The 19,119-nt window shown below is 38.5% G+C and overlaps 1 protein-coding gene across 9 annotated transcripts in view; it reads right to left on the bottom strand.

The window, feature by feature from the left end:
- Window positions 1-14: 14 nt before the first annotated feature.
- LOC127446535 (neural cell adhesion molecule L1-like protein) overlaps window positions 15-19,119 on the bottom strand; it is a 136,300-nt gene continuing 117,195 nt past the window's right edge. For 6 of the 9 annotated variants that reach the window (XM_051707521.1, XM_051707522.1, XM_051707523.1 and 3 more), the window contains 5 exons: window positions 6,741-6,848; window positions 5,347-5,508; window positions 4,837-4,968; window positions 2,890-2,962; window positions 15-1,366 (listed from right to left, as the gene is read on the bottom strand). In XM_051707521.1, coding sequence (XP_051563481.1) covers window positions 1,165-1,366; window positions 2,890-2,962; window positions 4,837-4,968; window positions 5,347-5,508; window positions 6,741-6,848 — 677 coding nt within the window. In that variant the 3' untranslated portion in view covers window positions 15-1,164. Of the gene's footprint in view, window positions 2,777-2,889; window positions 2,963-4,836; window positions 4,969-5,346; window positions 5,509-6,740; window positions 6,849-19,119 lie in introns of all 9 variants that reach the window. The other 3 variants (XM_051707528.1, XM_051707527.1, XM_051707529.1) reach the window with 3 other exon arrangements.

Below are 19,119 nucleotides of genomic sequence, written 5' to 3' on the forward strand. Positions count from 1 at the left end.
ATAATGAAGAAAAAAATGATACAATTTAATGTCAAATCTGCACACAATCCTCATTCAACATGCAAACAGAATGCTTGTACAGAAATATTGTACAGAATTATTTAAAATCTGAGTATGACTATAAGTGGAGTTGTTCCTGAAAAAATCAATAAATGTCCAAATGAACAAAAAATCTTTTTCTTGACAACTTATGGTGTTTTTGATATTCCCGAGTGTGAAATTTATGTTGAAAGGATTTAAAGTCAATATGGAATCATGGAATTCCAACCCTGTATCACGGAATTCATAACAATATAATTCGTTATGCCACACTTATCAGTATATCAAAGTCATTTTAAGGCAAAAAAGGTGGGGGGCGGTTTATGTGTGAAAATTTAATATCTGCCTGTCTGACGATATACTGTAATATGGCTAATGAGTTAACAGTAGCAGACTCACTGTACTGTATATGGTATATTGAATGTGGCTATGCAACTTGTTAGTATAGCCTGAACCATTAATTAAAATGAGTACAGTAAATGTTCAACAAAGCATGTGAGTCTAATTATAATCGAGTCAACTCATATGTTGCCTTGCGCTTTTTGGATTTACACCAAAATTATGTTTTTTGTTTTTTTTTAATTTATAAGCAACAACTCCTTGGTATACACAATAACCCACATTTAATGAATGCACAGTATACAGTATCTGCAGTATAAAATGTAAATAATATTTGCCTCAAACGAAAAAATAATAATACAAAGTTCATACCCTGACATAATACTTGCTTGGCTACAAGATGACACACATGTTGAAGAAAGCAGAAATTGTGTAAATAGGAATGTTTTTCTCTTATCTCTCATCAGAATTTACAAAACAAACAAACAAAAAAATTAAATGAATGTTCCGGCAGCTTCACAGTCACCAAAGATTTGCAAATATTTAATACAAAAACACCCCACAAAAGTATACACAACTGACATGATTGATCAGTTAAGGTATGCAAAAAAAAAAAAAAAAAAAAAAATTGTAAATTGATGTGAGTATGATTGAGAGTTCGACAATAAAACATTAATTGCAAAAATGTCCTTCGGATTCCATTGCACTGTCATTTTTTTCCCTTCTGCTCCTTTTTGACTGACCTTTTGCAAGAGCTTGTCCAAGAAACAGTTTGACCGTGGTCCATTATGCTGTGCTCTGATTGTTTCCCTTGATTTCCGTTGAGACCTTCTCCTTGTGTCCAGAGTATTCTCCAATAAAAGAGCCATCCTCATTGAAGTGAGCGTCCTCGTCGCCGTAGTCCACCATGCTTTCTCCGCTGTCCCCTCCTTTCAAGTTGCCATTCAAGGAATGTTGACTGCCTTTCAATGGTTTCTCATCATTGTCGCTGACAGGACCATAGAATATTAGGACAAAGTTAGATGGCTGTCTTCATCCTATTTTTGTTTATTTGGCCTAATCTTAAGCAAAGACTGTTTTCTAGCAGGTTTTAAAAAGCTGGATAATGTGTAAGTTTAGATTTTTACTTCTATTACTCTCCGAACAGTGTACAGCACTTTTACACAAAACAAATATCCCATTCAATTTCAGTAAAATAAATGTGTTGAAAATGTATCATCACACAAAATTGCGACTGAGAAAATATGCAATGCAGAAACATCCCTTTAAGTCTATAAACAATGATACTCTATGACTATTTACTCTCTGTTTAAACCCATAGCTGTGTGCATGTGCCAATGGGACCACCAGCCTCAAATCTAATGGACTAATTGGGTTGATTTCACAAAACCTGTAAAGAAAATGTCTTTGATGATCAGTTTAAAATCACTTCAGATTTATAATAGTCACTGCAAATACTGGCCACAAGGACATTGTTATTCACTGGATCACTGAGAGATTAATAAAATGCACACAGATACTGTTCCCCACCATAGCTGTGATTGTGTTTTGTTTTTTTGTATCAGGGATCTCACATCAAAGATGTTTAATCATGTTTCCAGCAATTGTTTCTAATGTGTTACTGTACATGTCCATGGAAATAATAATAATAATAATAGTAATAATAATAATAAAAGCTTAAACCAGCATAGGCTAGTTTGATGGTCTTTGCTGGTCTCCCAGGTTAGATAGATTATTCTGTTGGCTGGTTTTAGTAGGGTTTTAAGCAAGTTTCAGCTGGTCAGGCTAGGAGATCAGCTTAAAACAGCCAAGACCATCTTAAACCAGCTAAGACCAACTCCAACTCAAATTACTAGTAAGGCTGATTTAAGCAGATTTTTTTTTTTTTTTTTTTTTTTTTTTTTTAAATATACCTTCTAACCAGTTTTAATGACCATGTAATTGTTCCCAATGTGCTACTGTCTTTGTTTGAAAAAAGCTTAAGCCAGCCAAAGATGGTCTGCTGGCCTCTGCTGGTCTTCCAGCCTGGTTAGGCTGGTCTTTTGTCTGATTTTAGTAGGGTTTTAGGCATGTTTCATCTGGTCAGGCTGGAAAAACAGCTTAAAACAGCCAAGACCATCTTAAATCAGTTAAGACCAGCTCAAACCATAAAACTTAGGCTTAGCTGTTTATGAAGCAGGGATCTCTTGACAAAGGAGTTTAACCTGTATAAAACAACTACTCCTCATGTGTGCTACAAGTGCAACTCTAAGCTACTCACAAAGCACCACGTAAAACAGGAACACATCAAGGCATTGATGTGTGAACAACACTGTTCTTGTTTTTATTGTTCAGCACATACGTGTGGTGGTTACTTTAGCTTGCTGCACGTCCAGAGCTTGGGCTGGTTTGGTGCTCGCTTTCAAACCAGAAAAGAAAATGCACAAATTAAAGCAAATAGTGTCAGAGGTTGTGTCATTCCTGCCACTATTTGAGCAGTGAGCAGTATATATTGCAGGCGGTTTGTAGTACCTGTATTCACAAAAGGTGTCGTCATTTATGCCTGGGGACTCCAAGTCTGGGTGTAGGTCCTCTTTCTCTTTTACTAAATAAAAAGAAGAGAATAATTTAGTGAGACTAATAATTGAATAATATTTGTTTGTGTTTCTAGGTAAAAACAAATAAATTAGCCAAGAAAAGGGTACATTTGCTAGTGAGACATAAGTGGTGGCAGTGTGGTGGAGTAGCAAATATATTGTTAAAGATGATGTGTTTTTTTTTTGTTTTTCTTTTTTTTTCTGTTACAATATTTTCTTATATCTCAGCTTACTTTTATGACAATAAATAAGCCATTTGTAGGTTAATTCCCCTGAAAAAGTGTAAACACTGTGGCACTATGAAAACATTGTTCTGTTTGTTTGAGAATCCCAACCAGCTCGATAGCAACATTGGCCCAATGCAGTACATTTGGGGGCGGAACTATCTGTATTTCGACCAACAGAAGATGTTGGGTGTGTTTGTGTTTGGGAAACCAACTTTTTGCAATTGTCTCCATTTTGTCAATTTTTCATCAGTGGTGCAGAAATGACAGTACACACTTAACCTTGCATATATTAAAGTGGTAACACTTTACAATAAGTTTCCATTTGTTAACATTTGTTAACATCATTAGTAAACATGAACTAACAACGAACAATACATTTACAGCATTTCGTAATCTTGGTTAATGTTTATTTCTACATACAGTATTCAATTTTTAAAAGTTTAAGTTATGTTAAAATTAATTAATGCACTATGAACTAACATGAAATCTAAAAGACACTTTGTAATTGTACCATATGGTGCAAGCAACTCCTTATATTCACAGCAATTACAAAAGTTGAATTGTCAGAATAAGCTAACATATTTTACTACATTTTCTGAGTTTCTCAATTATTTAGGGTTATTAGGAAAATAGTGTGTGTGTGTATATATATATATATATATATATATATATATATATATATATATATATATATATATATATATGTATATTGAAAAACTATACAGCATCAGCAAGTGAATCAAGTTCATATTAACACGTTAATAATAAGAAAAAAATACACTGAAAGTATGATTTAAAAAAAAAATATGTTTTATATTATATTCACACCGTGATCATCACAGCAGCACACAGGTGTTAATGCATTTATTTTTAGAACATTTTCATATTTTGCACATTGGGGTTTGACTGGATTTGATTCAGTGTTCTAGCCAATAACATTCTTGTATTTTTAACCCTGCTTCAAACAATCCTAACCGTTGTAACCTTTAAAGCTGTGAAAGTTTTTTTTTTTTTGTTTGTTTGTTTTTTTAAATTAATGTGTAGAAGCAGCATCAGTCAAATGCATTCATTAAACTGACTAACTTTTTTCATTCTTAAAAACATTTATTAGGGTTTATTTTGTGTGTGTGTGTGTGTGTGTGTGTGTGTGTGTGTGTGTGTGTGTGTGTGTGTGTGTGTGTTTTCTGACTGCTATTCACAGCATTTTGCATAAGTATTATTCTGCTCTGATTTTTACCCTATGAAATACACTTTAGTAATCTCACATCTCATCTATTAGAGATCGAAATCAGAGATTTCAATATAAATTCAAACATTTCTCATCAAATTCTTCCATGTCCAAATAATCTGACCTGTGCTATCTACTGTACATCAACTTTCTAGCTCTATACTTTTACTGTATGTAATAATTGTCTCATTTGTGTCTATTTTTTAAGAGAAAGATCTGAGACCAAAATCTGAGACCATCTGCTTTTTGTGTTCCACAGAAAAAAAGAGAGTCATAAGGGTTTGGAAGAGCATGAGGGTGAGTTAATGGTAACTTTTAAGTCTACTAAGCTATAAAAGAGCAACCTCTATGCAATACAATCTTGCTCTGGGAGGAACATTTTATATTTTGACAGTAACTGATTTGTTTTCTGTATGTGAGAGTATACCTGAGTATTTTCCTCCTTTGTTTCGGTTCACAAAACAGGCGATGAGTACCGTGAGGGTCAGCAGTGCTATAGCACACATGAGCCCGATAAACCAGCCCTGGTTGGAGATGCCACCATGAATACTGGCCAGACCTGCAAGAAAAAATAAAATAAAAATCTCTTTCAAACACTGTGTTTGACATTACCTAGGAGACATCAGAGAATGTTGATGTCCACCGACAACATCTTGACACTAAATGAAAGACAGCAGGCTAACGCAGAATGGAAATGTGTGGATATTAATATTAAACTGCCTGACCGCTTGTCTAATTAATCAATGGCAGAGGCTGATTAAGCATAATTTCTTTTATCAAGCTCACAGAACACATGCTCAGGGATGGACATGTAGCACACCACACATGATAATTTTAATTAAGGATGTTGCTTGCACTTTTGATGATATGAAAATAATAAGAGACAAAAACAAAAAAACTTTCTACTCTGTCAGCATGGAAACAACTTCCTCCTCACCTTTGGCCCTCGTCCTGATAACATCTTCAAAAATACTAGAATTATCAACCCAGCTTTTAGTCATTAGACGCACTGTGTATTCAGTTCCAGGTTCGAGCCCTTCAATGATGTGGAAAGTCTTAGAAGAGTTTAGCGAATCGGATATCTTCCAGTTACCTTCACCTACAGGATGTGCAAAGCGGGTGAAGTGGTGTTAGTATGCATGCTATGAACTCACTACTATCTATATGGAAGACATTATACATAGGGGCAAAATATTACATAATAGTTCTAAATATTTAGTAAATCGCAGGCGACATCCACACTAATACGTTTTCATTTGAAAATGCATTCATTTTGCTATGTTTACGCCTCTTGTTCACACTGAAACGCCATTTTCCTCAACCAAAACTGAACCTGAAAATGGAGTTTTAATACAAAAACAGATTAGTGCGAATGTGGCCTGAATAAATAATTTTAAATCTACTTCTAAATCTTTTATAATTAAATGCTTCAAACTGTATTGTTTGGAATAGAATACTGCTGTACTGTTAACTGCATAACACATACAGTAGTACACATTGTCTACTTCTTGATAAAAATAAAAATAATAATATGTGAAAGTATATGCAAGTTTTCTGTATGCATGAAATACCTGGATGACCAACAACATATTCCAAAATGTGAATTATACAGGAGCACATTCTGCCAGGAATTCCACAATGCAATGCACTTGACTTGACCTTTAATTTCTTTGCATATAGTAATGTGTATGTAATAATAAAGAATTTAAACATATAGTATGCTAAACTGACCTCATTATGTTGCATGTTTTAATTCTGTAACTGCCCTCCAGTTATCATATCATATCAGAACAATATATATATATATATATATTGCATTTTGAAAAAAAAATTGGGAAAAATGTCTCAACTCTTGACATTTGATCAAATAATGAGTCAGAAAAAATAATAATAAAAAAAATTCTTCATTCATTTGTTCCACTCGAAATGAAAGGTCAAGTTGGTGCATTGCATATACAATATTCCTGACAGTGTATACTCTGTTGTATACTGCACATTTTAGAATATGTAGTGGGTCATCTGGGTATTCCATGCAGAAAATTTTAATAGTGTGCATAATATATACTACACATACTGTACATCAGAAAAAGTAGAATGTACTATGATGGCATGCTATTCCAAACATACAAGAATAATCAGCTGGGTCTTGTACACAAAATAACAACTATTTATTTTTTTTACTAATTAATGTATTTTAACGTAGCATACTGAACAAACACCAATATAGAAAAAACAAAGGACAATGAGAAATACGACTGAACCATGGCCTGTGCTATTGAACTTCGAGGCATAATTGCACAAACATGGATAGAGAACAGTAGAAGTGCTTACGGTTGTTCACAAACGCAACATATAACTCTGAATCCATTTGCTCTGTGCCTGGAATCCAGCTGATATTTGCAAAGTTGTGACTAACTGAGGTGCTAATATTTGACAGAACTAAGAGAGGAGAGAAATGACAGGGTGTTAGTAAATGGCACGAGGAACGGTTAACGCAACAGCGCTGTCAGATATAGTTAGCTTTGGAGGAGAGTGTTCTTAATTTTCTTCATATTCACTTCAATGTTATGAACTTTGCCATTTTTGCCAACTTTACTTCAACAAAATATTGCATATTTGCAGATCCATATACATTTTAGTTTGAAAGATGTCATATTGTCAGGTCAATATGCACAGCAAAGAGGAAAAAGAATCACAGTAACCATGTGTTGTACTCCCTACCAGGCATGACGCAATAAAGCAGTAAAAGCAGTTTTTATTCAATGTACAATTGAGGGTTTTTAGGTCCTATCCACCAAGTGACATGCAATAGGACAATTGAACAGTTGCTGGGATTCTAAGTATGTGGCATTGCACCAGGTAGCCCGCCCACAGTGAAATCTTATTGGTCCAAAATTCCATTCCACATGCAGTAACTGTATATTATGCTGCATTCATGCTACTGTATGTTGGAATTATCATAATTACAGTAGAGCACAACAGTCCTGCCTACTTTTTTAACTATCTTGATTCCTGAAATGTAAGCGTAAGCGTAGTTCTAGCAGGAAGATCTCGGGATTAATTCTATCAGGCATCTCATCCAATCACAACACAGCCTCTGCTTTATAAATCCGCTCAGGTGTTTCTCATTGTTCCCTACTTCCATTGTTTTCACCCCCCTCCAACCCATCACCACCAGTTTAGGTCCCATTCTGGGCAGGGGTAAGTTCTGCTCCCCTGCCATCATTGCTTCCAGCAGGATCCGACAGTTCAAGCAAGTATCACAGCGCTGAACCACAGGACGGGGCTTATGCCAAATTATATAAGTATTTCTACGTTTTATTAATCCCAATAATCCAGAGTCTTTTTTGATAGAAGTGTTTTTCCCATTAACTGTTTCCATAGGGATTTAGAGAAAAAAAAAAAAATCATAAAACACTACATAAAAGAAAGTTGGACAAAAAGACAAAGGAACAAGACTGTATACAAGAACTTAAATCCCATGAAGCATTGCGAATCATGTAATCGGTTTAAAAAAAAATAAAACTATTGATTTAAAGTTGTTGGTTATAAATATAGAAACAATATATTTACATTTTGTTAAAAAATATTCAGATATACTGTATACCAATTCATACATAGTCTGAAAGTGTAGGTAGACTGACTCTATTGCGTCATTCATGGTATGTCATGGGAGTATAGGCGGTTGCTGCTGAGCTCATTTGCCGCGGTTTGTTTAACACGATTCTCTGATTGGTCGATATTTCCTCTCCAGAATTCACATGTACCATAGTGTAGTTCTTCAACAGAAATTCTGCTATAAAACAAGATTTAAAAAAATAAATGATTTATTTATTTAAATTTTTTTTTACATGACTGATGGCTTCGAAAGAAGCATATACCATCCATTAACAACCTCAGAACTCATGGTAGTTCTGTGTTTAAAGGTTTATAAGTTATCACAAATCAATTCCCCTATGGAAAAAATAAATGGGATTTGTACTTCTGGAACCAGACTGTTGCAACATGCATCAATATGAAACATTTGCAGATTTATTGTGATTGGGTTGCATCAAGTAACATTTTTGCTTTCGCTGTGGACAAACAAATTGCATGTCACTGGAAATGTGCTGAGTCGCGCCTGGTTAGGACCAGAGTATGTGAGTGGAGTAGAGTGGAATCGGAGCAAGGAGTGAAGCGGCATGATTTTACCTGTAGCGAGGAGCAGGTTTTAAAGAAATCGGAGCATCATTGTTTCCGCTCGCTTCACTAATGCTCCATCATGGCATTAATGTAATAATTCACCACATGTTAAGCAGTGTTAAACACTATTGGCATAAAGGAAAGATGGAATTTCTGATATAACCATAAAGAATGTGATAAAAAACAAAAAGATACAAATTTAAAATCTAGCGGCACTTGGTAATATTCGTCCTCCTGTTCGAAGGTTACTTTTGCTTTCACTCTCTGTATTCTGTTCACGCTCCCTATTATTGAGGTAAGCAAAGCTTGAGTTAACTACATGCTCATGTCTCGTCTCTTTATTCTTGCATCAGCTGGCGTATATTGAAAATTAATGATGGGACGGCAAAGGGGAACACGAGTGGGGAGGTGATTGCCACGATCAAAGGTTCGTTGTGAAATCCTAAAAGAAGTGTCCAGAAAACGCGATAATCCATTCACATGTGGAGAGAAAATCTAAAGGTCAGTAATACATATAAAGGCCTATATCTCTCTCCCTTATTAATTATTTTGAATAATCATAGAATCATTCTAATCTAATGCATCACAATTTTAACTGTAGGCTATTATGTCCTGCATTAAATAGAACTGAACTTTTAACAACCTAAAACACTAACTGAACTAATCAATATGTTAATATTACGTAGTTTGACTTTGACCAATTGCCATCTAAATTTATTTTGAGAAAAATTCAAAAGCTAGTATTTCTAAAAGCGAACTCTGCATTAGATATATAGTTTTGATAGGCTTATCTAGATTTGATTAAAAAAAGTGTAGAACATTCTGAGAATGTAATTTTTTCATGCACAGAATTATAGAGCAAGGTTAATTAAAAGAAGTGCAATAATAGAAAACAATAGTCAATAATTAAGCAATAATACATAGGCCTAATAATGTTTTTTTTTTTTTTTTTTTTTTTTATGTTTTTTTTTATTTATTAATTTTATTTAATTTAATGTTTTGTTTTGATTCAGGTAATTTTTTATTTATTTATTTATTTATTTATTTATTTATTTATTTATTTTGTATTTTTTCGTTTGGTAGTTTATTTAATTTATTATATCCAGAGAATGTTGCAGACATTTTTCAAAATTAAGCTATAAAAATAATTGATGTTGGTGTTCCAATAAAGCACATTGTAGCTTTCCTCCTAATATTGTGTATTTATTTTCTTTTAATACATCTTCTGCATGGAGGGTTGTGATATTTAAAAGCATACTGAAATAACTTTACAGTGGAGAGGTAGTTAGGCGCTAATTTTGCCATGGAGCGAACACGAAGCGGGGTGTCTCTAATCCAGGAGCGTGGTGCGAGCGAGGAGCAGGAAATCGACAACCCGGAGTGGAGCTGGAGCGGTGTGATTAAAAAATGCTTTGAGCACGGAGGGGAAATTGTTGCCACTCCACTCCGCTCACATACTCTGGTTAGGACACAGTGTGAGGAAATTAACATGATGGGATGTCACAAACAAATGTTGGAATTAAGTGTGGTTTAATTTTCTCACTTTCTATCAGTAACATGGCTGCACATCTTGTGTAATTAAATAACTAATTAACATCCTGATAAAGTATTATGATGTGCTTGTTACAGTGCTCAAACAATGAAGATGATATTTTCATCCAGTATTGCTGAGTTACAATTCCTGAGTTCTTAGAGCTCCATAAAAACCTGATACAGTGTACACCAGTGGCTCTCAACTGGGGGGTAGGCGCACACTAGGGGGGTAGTAAACTTCCAAGGGGGCCGCAAGAAAAGAAAGTAATCTTATAATTATTTAAAATAAATTGTTAAACTGAAATAATTTGACAATTAAATTAAGATAAAGTGCAGAAATTGAGCTCTCACTTGTCAAACTTACTACAATGTGTCCCCTCAACAACTGTCTGCAGATCTAGTTCAGTGTTTCCTTTAAAAACCTATAGATCAATTGAACAGAGTGAATATTGTGTTTAAGTTGTAAAGAATGTCCGAAGCAGTTCTTCATCCGATTAACTTTTGTGAAATTTATAAAACAGCTTTGCTGCAAATTAATTTTGTTTTGTTTTCTTAAAGAAACAATACATTAACACGTTACCTACAGAAAATCTATAGAGATTTTCACTAATATATTATTTACATTTTGGGTCATTTCTCACCAAAGCCTATCAATAGCCTTTAGAAGACTTGGATAATGACACACGATCTGCATGGACTACTTGCATGATACATTTGGGTCAGTTTTTAAGCTTTAAAGTCAGGCACTATCCATTGCCATTGCAATGAATAGATGGTAATATTGTGATTCACCTTGGAGCTGGCTGGTTTGGTTCATGGCTTATAACACTTTTATAAAAATTTTAATGAAACCCATAATCAATCAATCAATCAATCAATCAATCAATCAATCAATATTTATAAAGCACATTTAAAAACAACCATGGTTGCCCAAAGTGCTGTACAAGGTAAAATGGTTATTGCAGGAAAATAAAACATACAAAGTAGATAAAAATACAATAATAAGAAGATAAAACAGGTCACAATAATTAAAGAGTGTTGAAAGCCAAAGACAATAAATATATCTTTAGAGCAGACTTGAAGGTTGAAATTGAGGGAGCTAGTCTAATATGTAGAGGTAGACTATTCCATAGTTTCGGTCCAGAGACTACAAATGCTCGATCACCATGTTTGTTTTTGTCTAGATCTAGACAGAGAGAGTAAACCAAAATCTGAAGACCTCAGAGTTGTAGATGGAGTATATGGCTGAAGCAAGTCTGACTGATATTTAGGGGCCAAATTATGTAGTGCTTTGTAAACAAACAGTAAAATGTTATAGTCAATTCTGTACTTGACAGGAAGCCAGTGCAAAGCAATTAGAATTGGTGTAACTGACTCGTACTTGCGAGTCCCCGTGATAAGTCTGGCAGCTGCATTTTGTACCAGCTGTAGAAGAGAGAGGGTAGACTGAGAGACACTGTAGTAAAGTGAATTACAATAATCTAAACGAGATGTTACCAAAGCATGAATGACAGTTTGAAAGTTGCACGTGGATAAAAAAGATTCCCTTTCTGTCACTCATTCGACGTTGTGTCGATGTAGTGACACTAGGGGTCACTCTTGGGAGCCCGAGACACCTCTGGTCTTTGATAAAAGGCCAATGAAAATTGGCGAGTGGTATTTGCATGCCACTCCCCCGGACATATGGGTATAAAAGGAGCTGATATGCAACCACTCATTCAGATTTTCTCTTCGGAGCCGAACGGTCATGCTCACTGAGCTGAATACTACTGTTCGTTCACCTCTGCTGGATCTGATGGCGCATTTCAGTGGCTTCTCCCCCCTCTGCACTGGTGCACTGCAGAGAATGCCCCTGGGTGCTTCGGCAGAAATAAAAGAGTATATTGCTCTAAAAGAGTATATTTCTCTAAAAGAGCGGCACACATGGAATGTCTTTTTAAAGACGCGTCTTTCTAAAGATGCTTTTCTGATTGTGTGTTATTCCTGGTTGCGCTCGTTATCTCTTGCCTTCTGACGGTCACGATCACTGTCTTTCGTGTCAGGGCACTGCTCACGTGGAGACAGCATTCGTGGATGGTCATGTTCTCATTGCAAGGATATGTCCATGGCAACGTTGCGGTCACGGCTCGCCTCCATAAGAAAGCAAGCCACCCCAGAGGCTCCCCACCTTGGTCCTTTTACCCACGGGTATGAGGCCAGCGCGGCTAGCACTGGGGGCGATTTGGGGACCTCAGCTGGGCTCCTCCCTTCGGGGACGATTGCCCAGTCACAGGCTGATGCGGAGATGACAACATGCTTTGCGGAGATGATGACATTCTTCCCAAGAATCCTCCACATTGCCTGCTCTGGTACGCCCTGACCAAGGCCCCCCTCGTCATAGACGCGCTGGCACACAGCTGGCCCCCTGGCATGCACAAATATGCGTTTCCCCCAGTGAGCCTGCTTGCACAGACCCTGTGCAAGGTCAGGGAGGATGAGGAGCAGGTCATCCTGGTAGCACCCTACTGGCCCACCCAGACGTGGTGCTCGGACCTCACGCTCCTCAAGACAGCTCCCCCCTGGCGAATTCCCCTGAGGAAGGACCTTCTTTCTCAGGGACGGGGCACCATCCGGCACCCGTGCCCAGACCTCTGGAATCTCCATGTCTGGCCCCTGGATGGGACGCGGAAGACCTAAGCAGTGGTAGACACGATCACTCAGGCTAGGGCCCCCTCTACGAGGTGCCTGTATGCCTTTAAGTGATGTCTGTTCGCTAAGTGGTGTTCTTCCCATCAGGAAGACCCCCAGAGATGCACAGATGGATCAGTGCTTTCCTTCCTGCAGGAGAGGTTGGAAGGGAGGCTGTCCCCTTCCACCTTGAAGGTGTACATTGCCGCCATAGCAGCACACCACGATGCAGTTGATGGTAAGTCCTTAGGGATGCACGACCTGATCATCAGGTTCCTAAGAGGCGCCAGGAGGCTGAATCCCTCCAGACCGTGCCTCGTTCACTCATTGGACCTCTCTGTAGTTCTTCAGGGTCTACAGAGAGCCCCCTTTGAGCCTTTGCAGTCAGCCGAGCTTAAGGCACTCTCCTTGAAGACTGCCCTCCTGGCTGCACTCACTTCCATCAAGAGGGTAGGTGACCTGCAAGTGTTCTCTGTCAGCGAAACATGCCTGGAGTTTGGTCCAGTTTACTCTCACGTGATCCTGAGACCCTGACCGGGCTATGTGCCCAAGGTTCCCACCACCCCTTTAGGGACCAGGTGGTGAACCTGCAAGTGCTGCACCAGGAGGAGGCAGACCCAGCCCTGTCGTCACTGTGTCCAGTGCGTGCTTTACGCATCTATTTGTATCGCACGCAGAGCTTTAGAATGTCTGAGCAGCTCTTTGTCTGCTTTGGTGTGCAGCAGAAAGGAAGCACTGTCTCCAAGCAGAGGATCACCCACTGGCTCATTGACGCCATAACTATGGCATATGTTGCCTAAGACATGCCACCCCCAGTAGGGCTACAAGCCCATTCTACCAGGGGTGTAGCGGCTCCCTGGGCCCTGGCCAGGGGTGCCTCTCTAACAGATATTTTCAGAGCAGCGTGCTGGGCAGCACCAAACACCTGTGCAAGGTTCTACAACCTCCGGGTGGATCCGGTTTTGTCCCAGGTAGTGGCACGCAACACAAGCGAATAAGTCCGGGATAGCTGGCCGGGTGTATCGCTTGCACATAGCACTTTCCACCTCCCTTGGAGCTGAAGACGTGCGCCATTAATTCCCAGTAGTGTTCACAAACTTTGTTCCCTGGTTGACTTCCTCTGAGCCCTGTGGCAGTCGAGTGTTCGGAGAGACTCGCTGCCGGCCCAGTACACGTGCTAACAAAGAGCTCTGTTCTGGGGTTGGAGCTGCGCATGTGGCGGTTCCCTGTAAGGCTAACCCCATGCGATTATATATCTTCCGCTAATTCGTTTCCCTGTTGGCAAACTGTGTCTTCCTTGGGCAGAGCCCCTCTGCCCCAGTCTCCGTGTTTGTAGTAACTCCTCCCCCATTGGGCAGGATCCACCTTGAAGACTCCCCACATGGTTGGAAAGACCATGTGACATATTTTTCCACTTAAATATCCCCCCCTCTCTTTGGGCGAGATGTGGTCTCCGCGGTGTCTTCCCCTTGGGAGGGACACCGCGGAGACCTGGCGGCCCAGTCGGATAATCTCCCTTCTTTTTTAGGGAGTGGAAAAAAAGAAGGGGAAAAGAGGCCACAACTGGGTTAAGCCTGTCTCTGTCTTTTGGGTAGTCGACTTGTCCCCAAAAAGGGCCGTTCGACACTCATAAATATGTTGGGGGAGGTTAGGTGTCGACCTGGTGTGCTGGCTATGAGGCACACAGTAGTCTGCCCACAACACACCGCCAGTTCACGTAACACAGTTCAGCCATTTGTGGCGTTTCATATAGGGACCCCTAGTGTCACTACATCGACACAACGTCAAGTGAGTGACAGATAGGGAATGTCATGGTTACTTGTGTAACCTCTGTTCCCTGATGGAGGGAACGAGACGTTGTGTCCCTCCTGCCACAACGCTGAACTACCCGCTGAAATGGCCGGACCTTATATCGGCTCCTCAGCATAAAACCTGAATGAGTGGTTGCATACCAGCTCCTTTTATACCCGTATGTCTGGGGGAGTGGCATGGAAATACCACTCGCCAATTTTCATTGGCCTTTTATCAAAGACCAGAGGTGTCTCTGGCTCCCAAGAGTGACCCCTAGTGTCACTACATCGACACAACATCACGTTCCCTCCATCAGGGAATGGTGGTTACACAAGTAACTATGACGTTTTACTTTGGTGAGAAGGCGAAGATGAAAAAAGCATGACTTACAACCATACTAATTTGTTTATCAAATTTTAAATTGTTATCAAACTGTACACCCAGGTTTCTGGCACACTGTGTTTTATATGGAGCAAGAGAATCTAGGTCGAGGTCAGCAGCACAATTTTCCTTAGGCCCAAATAAAATAATTTCTGTTTTATCTTCATTTAGGTTCAGGAAGTTATTTGCAAACCATAACTTAAACTCTTGTAGACAGTCCAACAAGGGTTGTAAGGCTGATTTATTGTTATGTTTTAACGCATATAAATGAAAAGCAACTCTGTATTTATTAAAAATAAAAGCGAGAGGGAGCATATACAGGGAGAACAACACTGGACCAAGGATTGATCCCTGAGGAACTCCACATTTGAGAGGTATGTTAGAGGAGGAGTGATGGCCAGTGCGAACACTGAACCACCTATTTGTCAAATAGGAGTGGAAACACTGTAGTACAGTATCACGAAGGCCCACTGCTTTCAACAAGATCTCATGGTCAACCAGATCGAATGCAGCACTCAGGTTTAACAAGACTAAAGCCATGGATTTAATTAAATCCCTAAGGAAAAAATAAATGGTAAAAACATTTCTGGAAACAAGATGGCTGAAACAGAGGGTGGGACTGTTGTGCTCTACTGTAGTTATGGTAATTCCAACATGTGGAATGGGATTTTGGACCAATGAGATTTCAATGTGGGCAGTGCTACCCACTGCAATGGCACATAAGTAGAAACTCAGCAACCAACAAAAATGGAATCATATTTTTTTCCTTTTGTATTCTTCATAGGAAAGAAAGTCACACAGGTTTGGAACAGCATGAGAGCAGGTCAATAATGGCAAAATATAAATTTTTGTGTGTGTTTTCATCACCTTCAGGTGTAGCAATTAGGCAGACTGTTGTCTGCTGTCAAAACTGATTACCACACATCTCAATCACACAACATGTCCCCCTTTGGGCAAAACATGCAAATGAAACACATTTATTCACAGACTCTATTCAGAAATCCATCCGCACCAAAGGACAATTGTGGCTATAGCTGCATTTTTGAATGACATCCTCTAATTGTACTGTGTTTCCATCCAAATTGTTATTGTGTAAATTGTGTTAACCATCGGTGGACCACAACACACAGAAATGGCTCTAAATATTGAGCGAGCTGGAAGGAGGTTTGTCACTCTGCATCTGCCAGCACAGCAGGAGAGAGAAAAAAATCTCACGCCATACATGTCCTAGAGCTGGTTTTCAATGGTGGGTTGTGACTCAAAAATGGCTTGAAGGTCAGCTCTGGTAAAGTTGCAGACCGCAGAAAAAAAAAAAAAAAAACAAAAAACAATGCAACTTGCCATATCATAAAACTAATCATAAAATGCAACTAATCAAATATTAATCGGATAAATGGGCTTAGTAACTTTTTTAAGGGAGAAAACACTTCCTATATCCTATCAAACTTAAATTCATGAGACTCAAAATACGCAAATTCATGTGTCACTTGATAAAAGCTAAATCAGGCAGGGAAACCAACATGGACAGGTTGCATGATATGTCTTCAAATGCCATGAACAAAACTACGCAAGGTAAAAGAAAATACAACCCAGACTACGTTAAATGCAAGTCCACGAGCAACAAGCATAAACATGGTTTGTACCAACCCAAATGCATTTTCTGTGGTGAATTATTGGCTGCCAAGAGCATGAAACCATCAACATTTTGACATTTAGAAACTAGAATTGTCAATTTTACTATTAAATATTAAGGAATTTTTGGTATTGTTTAAGGATCACCACCTGATGCCCAATTTCAAATCTGGGTCTTAAGAGCGACCGTCATATAAGACTTGTCCTTAAGCCAGCAAGCCACTTTTGTGGGAAAACATAAGTGCTACATCTACAGATTTTGACAGCTTCCTCTCATCCACTTAGCAGCCACCATTCTTAGATCAACACTCCAATCTCTCCAACAGTCACACCTCCAGCGAAACACTTTTTTTGCTTTGACAGCATTGTTCCTCATTCCCCTGATAAGCCAGAACAAATCAGTCCTTGACACCTTGTATAGATCACATTGTTGGCCCAAAGTGGATTCGACCTGTGATTATGTACTTGTGAAGGTGTTTCTGTTATGTCAAAATAGAATATTGTTTATTTTATTTAGTAGGGGTTAAGCCTTAAGGGCTTGAAACACTATTGTTTTTGTTAGGATTTTTATTATTATTATTATTCTGCACTAAAATTCATCATACAGACCAAACCTTAAATTCTATAGACCTGAAACTTTCATTCTATAATTATATTCTTTACTCTTTATTTTAAACTTCTGGCATAAAAATGGTTCCTCATTTGTTCTTTTAGGGTGCTTTCACACTAGCACTTTTGGTGCGCGCCCGGGGACGAATGACGTCAAAGTTCGGTTCGAACGCTGTGTTCCGAACTCAGACTGCTTGAAAAGGTGGTCTGGGGTATGGTTCATGTGAACTCCAGTACGGTTCACTGCTGATATGAACACAATCGTACCAAATCGCGGAAGTGAACCACTTGTGATGACATATAATTTGCATCATTGCAGACTCCCGATCACAGTTATTATGGTATAATGCATTTCTCATACCAGCTTGTATCCAAATAAACCACCTTCAGAGAGCAGCTCATATTCTTCACATCTCTTGCAATGCATCCGTGGGGTCATGGCAGACAAACGCTAATATTCATCACATCATTGCACATTCAATGTATCCGTGGGAGACAAACACAATTGTTGTTCTGTGCACGGCAAGTTTTCATGGTAAATCAAAAGAGACAAACCTTAATACTTCAATTAACACAGTGAAGTCTTCTCGAGTTGTTACCTAGACACAGTGGTAAACAGCTGCCGCTTGTACTCACATTGATGACGTAATCGGACCATGGTTCGGAACCAAAAAATATGATGTGAACAGAGACCAGTGGAGGCAGGGGGAGGAGGGAGGAAATGAACTCGGGTTCGGCCCAAGCAATCGAACCAAGTGTGAAAGCACCCTAGATGTAGACACGTTTTGTGTGTTTTTTATACCTATGGAAGAAAGAGTTGCATTAACCACAGGGGAAACAGTGGTTTTTCTTGGAGGAAAGTGAGGGCCAGACTTTCCTAAAAAAAAAAAAAAAAAAAAAAAAATAAAAGACAAGATTTTACTTGTCAAGCTTCTACTAGTTCTAGTGGAGTGATGTGCCTACGAAAGGGTTCTGCTAGCACTAACAATGATGTACTGAAAATGAGGACACTAAATCAAATTAACTCTGTACTCTGCTGAAAGAAAAACAGCTTAAACCAGCATAAGCTGGTTTGCTGGTCTAACAACCTGGTCTGTTTGCTGTCTTAAGAGGGGTTTTGGGCACTTTTTAGCTGATCAAGCTGGGAGACCAGCTGATCAACTAGCTAAACCAGATGAGCACCAGCTCTTAAACCACCTAAGACCAGCTTAAACCAGCTAAGACTGCTTCAAACTTTTTTTTTTTTCAGCTAGACTAATTTTTAAATGCTGTTAGACTAAACATCTCCTCTAGCTTGGCAGTTGTATGCATTGTGCCATGATTGGCTCACACAACAAGAACCAAAATAAAATAATAAAAAAACAAACAAACTTTACACTATTTTAAGAAAATGATTAACCCATGCATTTCGAAATTAGAGGCCTACAGAAGAAGTTAGAGTCTACAGCACTATTGGGTTAGCTATTCCTAGAACTAAAGAAAACAGAAAACTTCATACTGATGTTGAAAGAGGCCACATCTGTTGAAGCTGGCAAAACAAAAGGAATAAAGCAGTGAAAAAGAGATATTGCAATGACAACAGAAAGATGCTGAAATCATGACAACTTTAGGACAGAAGCTGCTCAAAGAAAAGCAGAGCCTGTTACTGAAGCATTATTAAGCAAGAGTGCAATAGCAAGAAGCACAGACAACTCATAAACATTTAAAAAAAATATGATTTCAGATCTTTAAATATAAAAATATGACATCATACAAGATGAAAATATTAAAATACTACACCAGGGTTTCAGGATGTGCAGTAGATGAAGTCTATCAAGCTTTATGGTGATCTCTACAGTGGTATCATATGGTAAGAGGATGGTAGCTTGATATATACCATGGAACGAAGAAGTACCATATTCATATACCATGGTAT

Source organism: Myxocyprinus asiaticus, chromosome 9 (assembly GCF_019703515.2).
Source record: "Myxocyprinus asiaticus isolate MX2 ecotype Aquarium Trade chromosome 9, UBuf_Myxa_2, whole genome shotgun sequence".
Classification (NCBI taxonomy): Eukaryota; Metazoa; Chordata; class Actinopteri; order Cypriniformes; family Catostomidae; genus Myxocyprinus; species Myxocyprinus asiaticus.